Below are 15,287 nucleotides of genomic sequence, written 5' to 3' on the forward strand. Positions count from 1 at the left end.
GAAAGTAGGTGTTTTTGAGAAACAGATCATAATTCTATTCCAGAAGCGTTTATATAGTATGAGATGCAACTCCATTACTTGGATTCTTACAGGAGCTAGCTATCTCTTTCTGCCCAAAACAGGGGTGCTAATAATTTCTTGTCTTACTTCAGTGATGATTTTATCCTTTAAAAGGTACAAGAACAAACAAGGAAGAAGTTACTGGGACGGAAATGATGTGAACCTTGGGGGAAATCACGTAATTTCATAGATGGACAAGATCTTAGTCACTGGCTAGTCTAACCCATACCTGAAGAAGAATCCCTATTGCTACATACCAGACATCCTTCCTCAAGGCATCGGTTCAGGGTGAACTTTGTTCTGACAGCCTATATTGGGGGTGGGGAACCTGCAGCCTCAAGGCCACAGGTTCCCCACCTCTGGCCTATACCAACTTAGGGAGGCTTAAATTATTAGTGAGTTTTTTTCTTAAAGCCCAGATTAGCATCCTTGCAACTTCCATCCATTGCTTCTATTCTGTTTTCTGCAGCGAAGCAAAACAGGTCTAGTTCCTCTTCCATGTGTCAGAACTTGATGCACTTGAAAACAGCTCTCTAGTTTTCTGTGCCTCAAGACTTTTTTTCCAGGCTAAAGATGCCATGCCCAGTTCTTTCAACTTGTTCTCATGATATGAGCTTGAAACCCTTCATCATCCTGGTTGTTTTTCTGGACACTTAGGTTTATCAGAACTCTTCCTAAAATGTGTTACCCAGAATTGAAGAATGTGTTCTGACCATGGCAGACTACATTGAGACTGTCACCTTCTTATATTTCTTGGCTACCACAACAGGGTATTGACATAAAATTCAGCTTGCTAACTAATCATTGCATCTTAGAGTTATGATTAAAGAGATGAAATGTCGGTATATTTGAAAAGCTTCCTAAGTTTTGGGACAGGAGATTGCAAAGGGTTCAGAAATAAGGTAGATAGGTTTCTACAAACTAAAAATTGGGGGGGGGGGCACCTGGACTGGGGTAGAGTCAGTTCTGAAGATGCTTTACTCGACAAATATTTTTTAAGTGTTTACTGTGCACTGGGGGGCGGAGCCAAGATGGCAGAGTGAAAGCGGTGACCTGCTTGAGCTCTCTCCCCCAAACCCCTCCAAATACTCATAAAAAATGGCTCTAAACAAATTCTGAAGCAGCAGAACCCACAAAAAGACAGAGTGAAACAAATTTCCAGCCCAATACAACCTGGAAGATTGATCAGAAAGGTATATCGCGCTGGGCTGGGAGCTCAGGCCTCAGAGGACTGAATCGCTGGCAGCTGTGGAGGTTTCCAGACTCCTCAATCCACCAAGGCCAAAGACAACTTAGAAGGTCATCGGGAAAAGTCTGTTTCTGCAGTTCTTGGAGAGGAAGGCGGGGTTTCAGCTCCATTCCCCAAGAGCATGGCCCTGGGTGGGGCAGCTGTATCCTGAGCTTCCGGCCCACAGACTGAGGGGGAATCCTGTGTCTGATCAGAGAGGGATTGCAGGGATCTCTTTGCCAGTGCTGAGGCAGGAATCTCTTGCTTTACCTGTGTTTGGATCTGGGTCACAGTTCTGGGTGGCAGTGCTGGGGTGAGGAGGAGAGCTGGCGTGGAGGAGCTTGTAGTGGCTGTGGAGAGGAGCCCCTCCTCACAGTTACAGGACAGAAAGGAGTACTTGTGGTCACAGGCCAGGAAAGGAGTAAACACCTCGCCCCTTATCATACCACCTTGGAGGAACTGAAAATTTACAGGTCCCTACAAGTATCTCTGAAAACAGCTATACAAACCCCTAAAGCTTGGGACAGTACGCTCTCCATGTTGGAAGCAGACTCTTACCTTAACAAGGAGTTTAAAACTCAAGTAATTGGCTGGGATCATGAGCAAGCAGTGCAAAAAGAGTCAGACCTTACTTTGGTGACAAAGAAGATCAAAACATACAACCAGAAGAAGACAATATCAAAGCTCCTACATCCAAAGCCTCCAAGAAAAATATGAAATCAGTCTCAGGCCTTGGAAGAGCTCAAAAGGGATTTTGAGAAGCAAGTAAGGGAAGTAGAGGAAAAACTGGAAAGAGAAATGAGTGATGCAAGAAAATCATGAAAAACAAGTCAACAGCTTGCTAAAGGAGACCCAAAAAAATACTGAAGAAAATAACACCTTAAAAAATAGCCTAACCCAAATGGCAAAAAGAGGTCCAAAAAGCCAATGAGGAGAAGAATGCCCTAAAAAGAAAAATTGGCCAAATGGAAAAGGAAGTCCAAAAGATTACTGAAGAAAATACTTCCTTAGTGTTTTGCATAACTGCACATGTACAACCTATATTGAGTTGCTTGCCTTTTCAATGAGGGTGGGTGGGGAGGGAGGAAGGGAGAAAATTTGGAACTCAAGAACTTGTGGAAGTGAATATTGAAAACTAAAAATAAATAAATTTATATTAAAAAAAAAGAAAATATCCTTTAGATGACTTCATTATAAGAAATCCTTTATTGAAAAGCAAAAATTGTCTTTCACAAACTATGAATAAATAGAAGAAAATGAAGATTCACTTTAACAACAGATATTTATTTTGCACCTACTACGTGAGTAAGGCACTGTGATTGGAACTGGGGATGCACAGACTGAAGAAACAGACTACCCTCAAAGAGCCTATATACCACTTGGGTTGTGGGGATATACACAAGTAAGCATAACAACAACAATAATACAGTATAAGAAGCTAGGAAATAGCAAAATTGGGAGGATCAAGGAAGACTTTTTGGAGGAAAGTACATCTAGATACATTTTGAAACAATGTAGTATATAGTGTAAGCTCCTTGAGAGCAGAAGGCTTTGTTTTTTTCCTGGTTTATATCCGGTATATAGTGTAACATTGGGCACATCGTAAACACTCGACTACTGTTGCTGAGTTGGATTGAGTGCATCACAAATTTATGTGGGCTTAATTGTGTGGGTCAAGTATTTTAAGTTTCTTAACATTAAGTGATCTGAAATATAATTTATTGAATTTTAGAATAATGTAACTGACATACTCAAAATAACTAACCACATAATGAATACTTTATTAAGTGTTGAGAAAAAAATCCATTAAATACTTGTTTTTGTTTAAAAAAAATACTTCCTTAAAAATTAGGATAGAGCAATTGGAAGCTAGTGACTTTATGAGAAATCAAGACACATTGTAAAACAAATCCAAAAGAATGAAAAATTAGAAGACAATGTGAAATATCTCACTGGAAAAACAACTGACCTGGAAAATAGATCCAGGAGAGAGAATTTAAAAATTATTGAACTATCTGAAAGCCATGATCAAAAAAAGAACCTAGACATCATCTTTCAAGAAATTATCGAGGAAAACTGCCCTGATATATTAGAACCAGAGGGCAAAATAGAAATTGAAAGAATCCACAGATCTCCTCCTGAAAGAGATCCCCAAAGGAAAACTCCTAGGAATATTATAGCCAAATTCCAGAGTTCCCAGGTCAAGGAGAAAATATTACAAGCTGCCAGAAGGAAACAATTCAAGTACTGTGGAAACACAATCAGGATAACACAAGATTTAGCAGCTTCTACATTAAAGGACCGCAGGACATGGAATATAATATTCCAGAGGGCAAAGGAGATAGGATTACAACCAAGAATCACCTACCCAGCAAAACTGAGTATAATCCTTCAGGGTAAAAAATGGTCATTCAGTGAAATAGAGGATTTTCAAGCATTCCTGATGAAAAGACCAGAGCTGAATAGAAAATTTGACTTTCAAATACAGGACTCAAGTGGAACATGAAGAGGTAAACAGGAAAGAGAAATCATAAGAGACTTATTAAGATTGAACTGTTTACATTCCTGCATGGAAAGATATTTGTAACTCATGAGACCTTTGTCAGTATTAGGGTAGTTGAAAGAAAAAAATTATATGTATGTATATATAGAGATAGATAGATAGATAAAGGGCACAGGGTGAGTTGAAGATTAAGGGGTCATATCTGGAGAATAAAATTAAGGGATGAGAGAGGATTATACTCAGAGAAGAAGAAAGGGAGAGGTAGAATGGGGTAAATTATCTCACAAAAAAAAAACCAAAAGAAAAGTCTCTTACAGTGGAGGGGAAGCAGGGGAAGGTGAGAGGGAATGAGTGAATCTTATTCTCATAGGATTTGGCTTAAGAAGGGAATAACATACACATTTGGGTATGGAAATCTGTCTTACCCTACAGGAAAATAGGGGGAGAAGGGACAAGAGAGCAGGGGGATGATAGAGGAGGGCAGATTGGGAAAGGGGTAATCAGAAGGAAGTACTTCTGAGGAGGGACAGGGTCAAAAGAAAGAATAGAATAAATGGGAGGGCAGGATAGGATTAAGGGAAATAGAGTTAGTTTTTCACAACATGTCTACTATTGGAAGTGTTTTGCATGACTGCACATGTGTAACCTATATTGAGGTGTTTGCCTTTTCAATGAGGGTGGGTGGGGAGGGAGGAAGAGAGAAAATTTGAAACCTAAAGTTTTAAAAACACATGTTTAAAAAAAATGGTTTCACATGGTGCTGGGAAATAAGAAATACAGGAGATGGGATATAGAAGTCTGTCCTGCCCCATAGGAAAATAGAAGGGGAAGGGGATAAAAGAAGGGGGTAGAGATAGAAGAGAGCACAGACTAGGGAAAGGGATATTCAGAATGCATGCCATCTTGGGGTGGGGGGAGGGCTGAGATGGGGTGAAAATTTGGAACTCAAAAACTTGCGGAAGTGAATGTTGAAAACTAAAAGTAATTGAATTTGTATTTAAAAAAGAAAATAAAATCTAAAAAGAAAATTTTTAAAAAGTGTTTACTGTGCGCTAAGCACTGTAAAAACAGAGAAACAATTCCATTGAGGAAGGGGATAAAAAATACACCAATCAAACTTAAATTTTTGTTTTTCTTTTTTTTAATTGTATGTTTTTTGTTTTCAGCATTCACTTTTATAATATTTTGAGTTCAGTTATGTTAAACATATTTCCACATTAGTTATGTTGTGAAAGAAGAATCAGAACAAAAGGGAAAAATCATGAGAAAGAAAAAATAGTATGCTACGATCTGCGTTCACTCCATAGTTCTTTCTCTAGATGTGGATAGCATTTTCCATCATGAGTCTTTTGAAATTGTCTTAGATGATTGCATTGCTGAGAAGCACAAAGTCTATCAAAGTTGGTCATTGCACAATGTTGCTGTTACTGTGTACAATGTTCTGGTTCTGCTCAGTTCACTCAGCATCAGTTCGTGTAAGGCTTTCCAGATTTTTCTGAAATCCACCTGCTCATCATTCGTTATGGCATAATAGTATTCCATTACATTCATATACCACAACTTAATAAGCCATTCCCCAGTTGATGGGCATTCTCTCAATTTCCAATTCTTTGCCACCACAAAAAGAACTACTGTAAATATTTTTTGTATATGTGGGTCCTTTTCCCTTTTTTATGATCTCTTTAGGATACAGACATAGTAGTGGTATTGCTGGACCAAAGGGTATGCACAGTTTCATAGCTTTGGGCATAGTTCCAAATTGCTCTCCAGAATGGTTGGATCAGTTCACAACTCCACCAACAATGCATTAGTGTTCTAATTTTCCCACATCTTCTCCAACATTTATCATTTTCCTATTTTGTCATGTTTGCCAATTTGTTAGGTGTGATATGACATCTCAGAGTTGTTTTAATTTGTTTTTCTCTAATCAATATGACTATAGATAGCTTCAATTTCTTCATTTGAGAACTACCTGTTCATATCCTTTGACCATTTATCAATTGGGGAATGACTTTTATTCTTATAAATTTTACTCAGTTCTCTATATATTTTAGAAATGAGGCCTTTATCAGAGATACTGGCTGTAAAAATTGTTTCCCAGCTTTCTGCTTCCCTTCTAATCTTGGTTGCATTGGCTTTATTTGTGCAAGAACTTTTTAATGTAATCAGAATGATCCATTTTGCATTTCATAATGTTCTCTATCTCTTGTTTGGTCATAAATTCTTCCATTCACCATAGTTCTGACAGGTAAACTTAAACTATTCCTTGCTTTCCTAATTCGCTTAGAGTATCATCTTTTATGTATAAATTCTGTACTCATTTGACCTTACCTTGTTGTATGGTGTAAGATTGATCTATGCCTAGTTTCTGCCATGCTATTTTCCGGTTTTCACAGCAGTTTTTGTCAAATAGTGAGTTCTTATCCCAGAAGCTGGATTCTTTCTTTGGATTTATCAAACAGTAAATTACTGTAGTCCAATCAACTTAAATTTTTAAAAAACACGTAGAAAATGAAAGCATGGAAAGACAACACAGGATCAGTGCAATAGGCTGACACAAGACTGTAAGATTAGTGTTGAGTGCTAAGTCTGAGCATGAACTAAAGGTAGGAAAAGTTAAGGATGACAAAAGGATTTTTTTAAATCTATATTGGGGAAATTAGATGGGATGAAGAAAGGGAAAGGAGGTCATTGCTTAGGGTACATGGGAAGATGACAGCTGACAGAGAAAACAGTTCAACTCTTCTTTTCCTTCATTTTTTTCTTCATAGAAGATAGTCTTTGGGTTATTTGAAAGGACAGAGCAAAAATGATTCGTGGGGAGTTGATACCCAACATACGTAGTGAAATAAAGTAAGAGAAAGCCTAGACAACCTTGATGAATTTAAGTTTCCTGACTCAAGTGAACAAACTCACGGTCTGTCACTCCAGGTGCTGGACCAGGTTCATAAATATCCTCTAACCCTTATAAACTGTGACCTTGGGTAAGTCTCTTGGCTTTTCTGAGCCTCATCTTCCTCATCTGTAAAAAAAGTTTGGACTTTTATGGTCCCTTTCGACTCTAAATCTGTGGTCCTATATATTCTAGGCACTAAACAAACTGGCAAATGTGATTTCTGAGCTATTATCAATTATCTTTGAAAGATCAGTGAGGATGGGGAAAATGTGGTAGGATTGGAGAAGGGCAAATGTCCTGATTTCAGAAAACAAGGGAAACAAATGGAGTTGGCAAAATTCTAGAACGTATTATTAAAGGTATGTTTAGTATCTAGACAGAGAAGCAGGAAATCTTACAAAGTGGTCACATGTATTTGAATTCATAATATTTGAATTATATTTATGTGACATAGTCATTTGTTCATTTGCTCAACGGATATATCCTGTGTGAATTCATTTGTTTTATTGGGGGGGGAATTCATTATTCATACTAATCAGGACCTAGCGTGCACACACACACACACACACACACACACACACACACACACACACTCTCTCTCTCTCTCTCTCTCTCTCTCTCTCTCTCTCTCTCTCTCTCTTTCTCTCTCACTCGTATACATATGTCTTATGGTATAGAAAAGATAGGGAATTTTCAGCTAGACATTGGTAATGTTTTCATATCAGCTTGGAAGGAGGTCTCCAGTGTTGTGCCCATGGATGTATGAATGACCTCATGCTTTGCAACTTTGTCAGTTTGCATAAAGGGATAGATGACACAAAGTTGGGAGAAATAGCTAACACAATGAAAGAGTCAGAACTTAAAAATACTTTGACAGGCTATAACATTAGGACAAATCTAGTATGGTGAAATTTAGTAGAGTTAAATGCAAAGGCCTACAGTTTGTTAACAAAATCAACTTCCCAAAGACAAGATGAGGAGGCATAACTTTAAAAAAGTTTGTCTGAAAAAGATTTAGAGGATTTAAAGGACTACCATCTTCGGCTGTATTAAATAGACACACAGCACCCAGGAGTAAGAAAGCAATGGTCCTATTATGTGGTGTCTTGTTCAGGCCACATTTGGAGTACTACGTTCTTATATTTTGGGAAGAACATTGATAAATTGAAGAGTGACCAGAGAAGAGCAGCTGGATGATGAATGGTTTCACATGTGTATTGGTTGAAGGAATTGGGTCTTTTAAGGCTGAAGAATAGATACTTTCATGCCTTGCTTGCAGTTTGCTGAGTCTGGACTTCATGATGCCTATGTTGCACAACTTCCACTGTACCCTTGATCCTTCTTATCTTATGCTTTCATTAGTGGAGTCCCTCCTGTCCTCTGATACTCTGCCTGGACTCATTTCTCAACTGCTGGCATACTCCCACCATTTCTTAGTCTTCCTGTTCTTTTAGAATTCCCATTTGCAGAAGAACTCTTCCCAATTTATGGCCAAACAAGAGATAGAGAACATTATTAAATGCAAAATGGGTCATTTTGATTACATTCCAGCAAAACAGTTTTACCTCATCATTCATTATTTATGTTTTCCATAGGTATTTTCTAAATTGTTGTGTTTTGTCATCATATTATTGTTTGCTAATTTTATTTTTCTCTTCATTGTCTTTATCCAAGTTGATGTGGTTTATAATACTTTCAGTTTCGTTTCTGGTGTTTTTTGGTATTTGTTATTTTTCTTTTGCCATCTTTCCTTTAGTTCATTTTAATTCATAATATTTATTCATCAAGGTGTAAGTTTAATTCAAATTCTTGTTTAAAGTTACAAAATTTTACTTGATAGATAAAACTTTTAGGAAGAGAATTGTTTGTTGTTTAATGATAATTACTGTTGAATTGTTCGATCCTGTCATCTTTATCATATTAGCAAGGCTGGCCATTACAATTTAAGATTTAATTTCTCTGCAAGAACTTTGGAATAGATAAAGTGATCATAATTTTTTTTTATTAACCTTAAAATTTCATCTTACCACAATGAAGAAGAGTGGAGCAGTGGAAGTTTTCCTATACTTGAACCATGTTTCAAATTGAAAACATATAATATGAAATAACTGTTTTGCCCTATCTGATCTTTTATAGATTCCTTCACTTCACTTTTTAAGGTGAACAGTTGTCTTGAGTAGGCTGATTACTGATGTGAACTGATGAAGCCTAGTTTGACTGGTCCCTAGTTCTTAGAATGCTTGTTTGCTAAGATTTAACTGCCTCAGAGACCAGACATCTCCCTGTCCCAGCTGCTTTTATGCTGTGGCACAATTAGAGTTGGGTTTCTTCAATCTCTATTCTTTATCCCTCATTTTTTATTAGGCAATTCAGGGAACGCCCTCATTTCAGTGATTTCTGGACTTCCGTGCTTCACTAATGATGAGACAGTCCCCTTTAGTGCCACAGCAGCTTTTTGGTACTAATGAACTAGCACTTTGCGTGTACGTGTACTTAGTCCATTCTCTGTCATATTATAATTTGTATACACATTTCTTCTTTTCTGATAGATTACAAACTCTCATATTTGTAATCCTTGGTATCTAGTATAATAGCTTACACATAGTAGGCACTAAATAAGTGTTTCATTGAACACATAAATAGACCTAAGATTATAATAGCATTCTCTCTTACAGAGACAGCTAATTTTACAATAGTTTATTATTTTATGCATGCTCCTGTACAAAGCTACATTTGTAGTTCTGTGAAAAGACATTGCTATTGAACTGTTTTTTTATCTTGTCACCTTTTATCTTGTGGCTTCATAAAGCATAGGTTGACCAATTGTATTTCCCATGTATTTGTTGTTCTTTGGCTTTCCTTCTCCATCTATTATGTGAGTGTCTTGCATGCACCTATTTCTGTACATGCACCTATTTCTGTTAAATGTTAGCTCTTTAAAGTCAAGGACTATTTTTCCCTTTTTTGTACCTCTGTCCTTAGCACATGCGTGTCATATACATATAAGCATTTAATAATTGCTTGTTGATTGTCTCTTTTTGTGTAGCCGTTGTAACTGATACATGGTGCTCACAATACCTGAGATTTCTACACCATATTAAGTATGCCAGCTACTTTCTATACATGATCACAGTTGAGCCTCACCACCTTGTGCAGCGGACAGCTAGGTGGCACAATGGACAGAGTGATGAACCTGGAATTAGGAAGACTCATCGTGCCTTCAGATCTGGCCTCAGACACTTTGACCCCAGGCTAGTCAATTAATCCTGCTTGCCTTGGTTTCCTCATCTGTAAAATGAACTAGAGAAGGAAGTGGCAAACCATTCCAGTATCTTTGCAAAAAAACAAAACAACAAAACCAAATGGGGTTACAAAGTTGAGCATGACTGAACAACGGAAACTGAGGTTCAGAAAGATTGACTGGCTCAAGGACACAGAACCACTGAATGCCTGAGTTGGGATTCTGACCCAGGTCTTTAAATAATTTTAGTATTTGTGGGTAAGAACATTATTCACAGCAAAAGACTGTCATGGACAACTTCATTAGTTTTACACACTTGCTGTTTGAGCAGTGAAGTTTGCAGAAACTAATTCTTGGACATGTGTCCTTGGCTTTCCCCAAAACTGGAAGCTTGAAAGCTGGTACTTAGTATTTTGTTCTAGCTTGTGATCAGAGAGCAGTATTAGAGGTTAAATAGAAGCTTCAGTAGTTTGAAATTTATAAATACAAGTGTCACATTTTTAAAATATTCTTTTAACAGAATATCTAAAATGTTACTAATGTTAACTTTTCTCATTACAGAATCTGATATTGATGCAGCCACTGCAATGATGCTTTTAAATACATCTATTGAACAAGGAATTTTAGAATGTAAGAAATAATTTTTTATCTTTTTGCTACAAAACATTTTGGACTTTTGAATATTTTTTTAATTAGAATATGAGTATTTAATGGTTTTATTTTCATGACCTTGGATTCCTATTGCTCTCTGTTCTTGGTTAAAGCAAGCTGCATTTGCATGCAACATTAATTTTATAATAGGTCAAAGGACTTAATCACCTTAGTCTCACACCTTTATTTTTCATTTGAGAAAACTAAGACCCCAGAAGTTGGGCCCATGTATGACTCACCCATGCAAGGAAGGTTACAAGTAGTGGAGCCAACCTAACAAAAACCTAGATCCTTTGACTCCAAAATCTATTGCCTTTTGTACTCTACTGTGCTGAAATTTTCAGATGTACCAGTAAATGGTGAAATTACCAGCATTTTGAGAAGATTAAGTACAATTTTAGATAATTTATAGCTCTGCTGAGGAAAGAGGCTGTGTAAATCCAAAGTAGTAGTATAGTTGTCTCAACAAGAAAATCCTGTATATAAATAACTCTTCATGTTGAGGTAAATGTTTTATTCATTGATTGAACTTCATTTTATGCAGGTGAGAAGCCCCTGCCACTCAAAACGGCTTTACAAAAGAAAAGGAGTTTTGTTAGTGCATTTAGCCATCCCAGTACCATAAATTTACAGGAGAGTGATTCTGCAGTCAACAATATTGATCCAAAGGAGGATCATAATTACAGTGCGAGCAGCGTAGCAACGCAGCGTTGTGCATCCAGATCCAGTGTGTCTTCCTTGTCTTCTGTTGATGAGGCATATGAGTTTATCCCAAAGAATAACCTTGCAGGAAGTGATGGCAGTGAAGGGTTTCACAGTGAAGAAGATACAGACATTGAGTATGAAGATGACCCTCTTGGAGACAGTGGCTACATATCACAGCCTTGTGCAAATACCTCTGACAAAGACCAGCCCATCAAGAAGCCTAAAAGAGAGTCATGTCAGGAAATTGATGAGGAGCTTAAAGAGGCAGCTGGATCTCTGCTGCACCTTGCTGGAATCCGCACATGTCTGGGTTCCCTGATAAGTACTGCAAAGATCCAAAAGCAAAGGAAAAAGTAGTAATACCAGATGGTCTGATTTTTTTTTTTAACGTGGCAATACTCTTCTACTTTCTCTTCACAAGGGAGATCAAAGCCATAATGGACTTCTTTAGCTGGGAGGTGGGGTGGGTGTTGGGGGGTGTGCTAATTACCTTTTTTCCTTTATACTTTTTTTTAATCACTGCAATTAGGGTTATGCTGACCTAAGATTGGGCCAATCAATGCATGATTGAAGTGCTAATAGCATACTTTTTCTAATCACTGATTCAGAGATTTGGAGAACTTCTACAGAGAAATCCTCAGGCTCCCTCTTAAAATTGTAGACGAAATCTTTCCCACATAAATATCTTATGTTGATGTAGCAAAATGGTATGACTTGCCAGTCAGTATAGCAATTTTTCCATTCTTTTTAAACCATTGAATACAGTGGATGAATTGGCTAAAAATGATATTTTCCCTTTTACTCTGTTTATTTTATTCACCAATGTAGAATATACACACACACACACACACACACACACACACACATATATACATATATATATTCTAGTGAATGCTGATTGAGACATGAACCAAGTGGGGAAAAAAGCTATATGTGAAAAAATCTTAGGTAGCTAAACTAGAATGATTGCAAGTCTACTCCATGTCTCTTATAACATCATCTTTTGAAATTCTTTGATTTATCTATTCTTATATCGAGTTTATTGGGGGCACTTTTGCTTTTACCCTAAGTGCTTTAAATCAGTAATTAGTTGGTTAGTTCTCTGTTAACCTTTAAGTTCTCTTCATATAGCAGATAGCCAATGAGATGATACCATGTAATAATCTCCATTTTTGGCAGACCTTTGCAATGAGAGATTCTGTTCTCTTATATTTTCTTGTCTCCACAAGAACAGTTATAATTTCAAATTATAATCATTATAATTTGAATGGAGTGTGATCTAGAATTTGGTTCAGTTCAACAATTAAATGCCTACTATGTGCCAGGCACTAGAGATATAAAGACAGAAAAAGGAAGCAATACTTGCCCTTTAGGAACGTGTAGTCTATATGAATAAAAGTTTTGTTGAATGTTTACAGTTAAGTAATGATAAGTAATTTTTGAAAATCTATCTAAACCCAGGGTAAAATAGGCATAGTCTTAATATTTCAGAATTAGAAAAATTAAACCCCTTTGGATAAAGCTGTTTAATACTCAAATGTGCCATTAATCTTTAGCTAATAGATATTACTGCTTCTAATAATGAATCCATTGGCTGAGGTGGTTAAATATTATTTGAACAAGCATTTCTAGGTTTGAAGTTATAGTTCTTCAGAAAAATCTAGGGATTTGAGATAAATTCAGTATTTATTAAATGAAATTTTTCCCCCTCTGGGCTTTTGGAAGGAAATCTTTTAAAAGTTTATTCTTGTCCTCTGTCATCTTTTTTTTTAAGATTCTCCCTGTAGGATTTTTTTTTCCCTCAGAAAAACTTCCTTCCTCTTCCTGCCTTGTCAGGATTATGTTGCCTTGATGCTTTCACATAATTTCAAGCTCTTAGGATTGTTAAAATTTGTTTGGGCATAATTTTCAAAGAAGATGCATGTTAATAATAAATGTTTCACAGAAACCTTAAGCAGGGATATGTAATGTTAAATGTTCTCTATTCTGTGTTAATGTCACCTATTTCAGTAATGAATGGACCTGCTTGGCCTTGTTAGTAGAATTAGTGGGAGTGTGAAGGTAGTCATTTTATTTATTGTTTGTGAAAAATAGCTCTTAAGCACAACTAGGTTATATTTCTTAGATTTTTTTAATTTTATCATATATGATGCAGTTATCAGAGGACATTAGTATCCCTAGTTAATAACTGTTAGATAGTAAATATAACACAAGTGCTTATTACCACAGTTTTTACAATTTGCTCTTTCTTCTACTAGGTTCAAAATAGGGCTTTTTACTTGGTAAGATTGGGAGTTAGCTCTAGGCCCAATAGACTGGGTACATGATGTCTAGCAATTTATTTATGACAAAGTTCAACTGTAACAACCACTTAAATGTCCCAGGGAATTTGTCACAATGGAATTTTGGCATTGTGGCTAAAAACCATGATTTCAGTTCAAATATAATTTGCCATATGTCAAAATAATAGAAATAGTATTAAAAATCCATATAATATTCCCTTATTCAATTTTTTACTTGCCATAGTTAGTATTCATTTTTCTTATCCCAAATAGAAATCAGTGTCTTCTAAATATATACATATGGATATGGATATGTATATATATATATATATATATATATATATATATACACACATATTAATTTGCATGTGCAATGTCTTACCAAAAGTTATATTTTCATTTTATTTTTCACATATAGAGAAAGAACATAGCATTTCCATATATATAGGAGGTATTTCTTTTAGTGAATCATCTTCTTTCTCCAGCTTTGTAACATTAAGTTTTTCCTGTCCCTCCCATATCCAGCATGGCTTCTCTTAAAGAAGTTTTTTTGTATATAGTACAAACTTAATGTAATTTGAATTGGGAAGGGGGGGAGCGTAATTTTATCCTTTGCTTACTTTTGTTTTTCATTTTTCCTTTCTCTTTTTGGGCTACTTTTCATGACATTATGTAAAGGGTTCATACCAAATGGTCAGCTGAATTGTGTTTTAGCAGGAATTCAAAGGTAGGAGGAAGTGTTTCTGGAGGAATGTGTGAGACTTGGTAGACCAGGAAGTCTTTCCTGCCAGTTTAAGCAACAAATGTGGATACTTCACAGAGTTCTAAAGACTATTGTCTTGAATTCTACAGCAATTTTTTTACATTTTGTGGAGACCATAGAATTTGTTGAAATTTTGAGGCTTTCTGGTTTGCAACTTCTCTAGAGTTCTTTGTTAGGCTGGAAAGGGAAAGCTTTGGTTAAAGCAAAGCTTGCTCAAATTTGTTAATAATGATGTAGTCAAAATATTTATTGACAGGAAAAGTAGAATATTTTAAGCATTGTACCTGCCATTATTTTTAAAGCACACTCTTTGTATCTAACTGCCAGTGCCATTATCAAAACTTTTTTTAAAAATATAAATGTATGTTTCTATTCAGCTAAAGTACTTAATTTAAAAGTATTATGTTGCCATCATATAGTGATATGAAACAATTTACAATTGCCGAGTCATTTTAATTATTATTTATTTAAAGTAAAAATGTAGAAAAGCAATTTGAGTTACGCTATCCCTTAATCTTGTTTTCTAATGTAGCATATGGAATGTCCTGGACTGTAGAATAACTCTGCCTGTAGATGACCAGTTATGAGTGAACCTATTTTCAGTTCCAAGTTTTTTGCTCATTTTAAAAACAATTTACAAATGTTTAGTTTTTGTATCTAATCTCTGTTAATTAAAATGTTTATAAAGTTTATTTTTACCAAAGAGATGCAATTCATTATGATAAAGTATTGCAGAATAAACTTTGTTTTATAACATTTGTGCTTGCTTTTTTCATTGGGAATAGATGTGATACGTTGTTGCAGTATTTATTCTGAGAGAGAACAATATTTGAATCACATCTTGAAAAATAATGCTATGACCCTAAAAAAAAATATGAGAATACTCTCCTTTCCCCATCCCCTCCCAGCTTTTGTAGAGGCAGGAAGTCCCTGTTTGTAGAACAGTACATATACTCCT

General features: G+C 36.0%; 1 protein-coding gene across 3 annotated transcripts in view; it reads left to right on the forward strand.

Annotated features, from left to right (window-relative positions):
* FOXN2 (forkhead box N2) overlaps nt 1-15,085 on the forward strand; it is a 73,150-nt gene extending 58,065 nt beyond the window's left edge. For all 3 annotated transcript variants that reach the window (XM_021001274.2, XM_021001275.2, XM_021001277.2), the window contains exons 5-6: nt 10,490-10,558; nt 11,124-15,085. In XM_021001274.2, the coding sequence (XP_020856933.1) occupies nt 10,490-10,558; nt 11,124-11,641 (587 nt within the window). In that variant the 3' untranslated portion in view covers nt 11,642-15,085. The remainder of the gene's footprint in view (nt 1-10,489; nt 10,559-11,123) is intronic.
* The last annotated feature ends 202 nt before the right edge of the window (nt 15,086-15,287 follow it).

This window comes from Phascolarctos cinereus, unplaced genomic scaffold (genome assembly GCF_003287225.1).
Source record: "Phascolarctos cinereus isolate Bilbo 61053 unplaced genomic scaffold, phaCin_HiC Scaffold_2;HRSCAF=192, whole genome shotgun sequence".
Lineage (NCBI taxonomy): Eukaryota > Metazoa > Chordata > Mammalia > Diprotodontia > Phascolarctidae > Phascolarctos > Phascolarctos cinereus.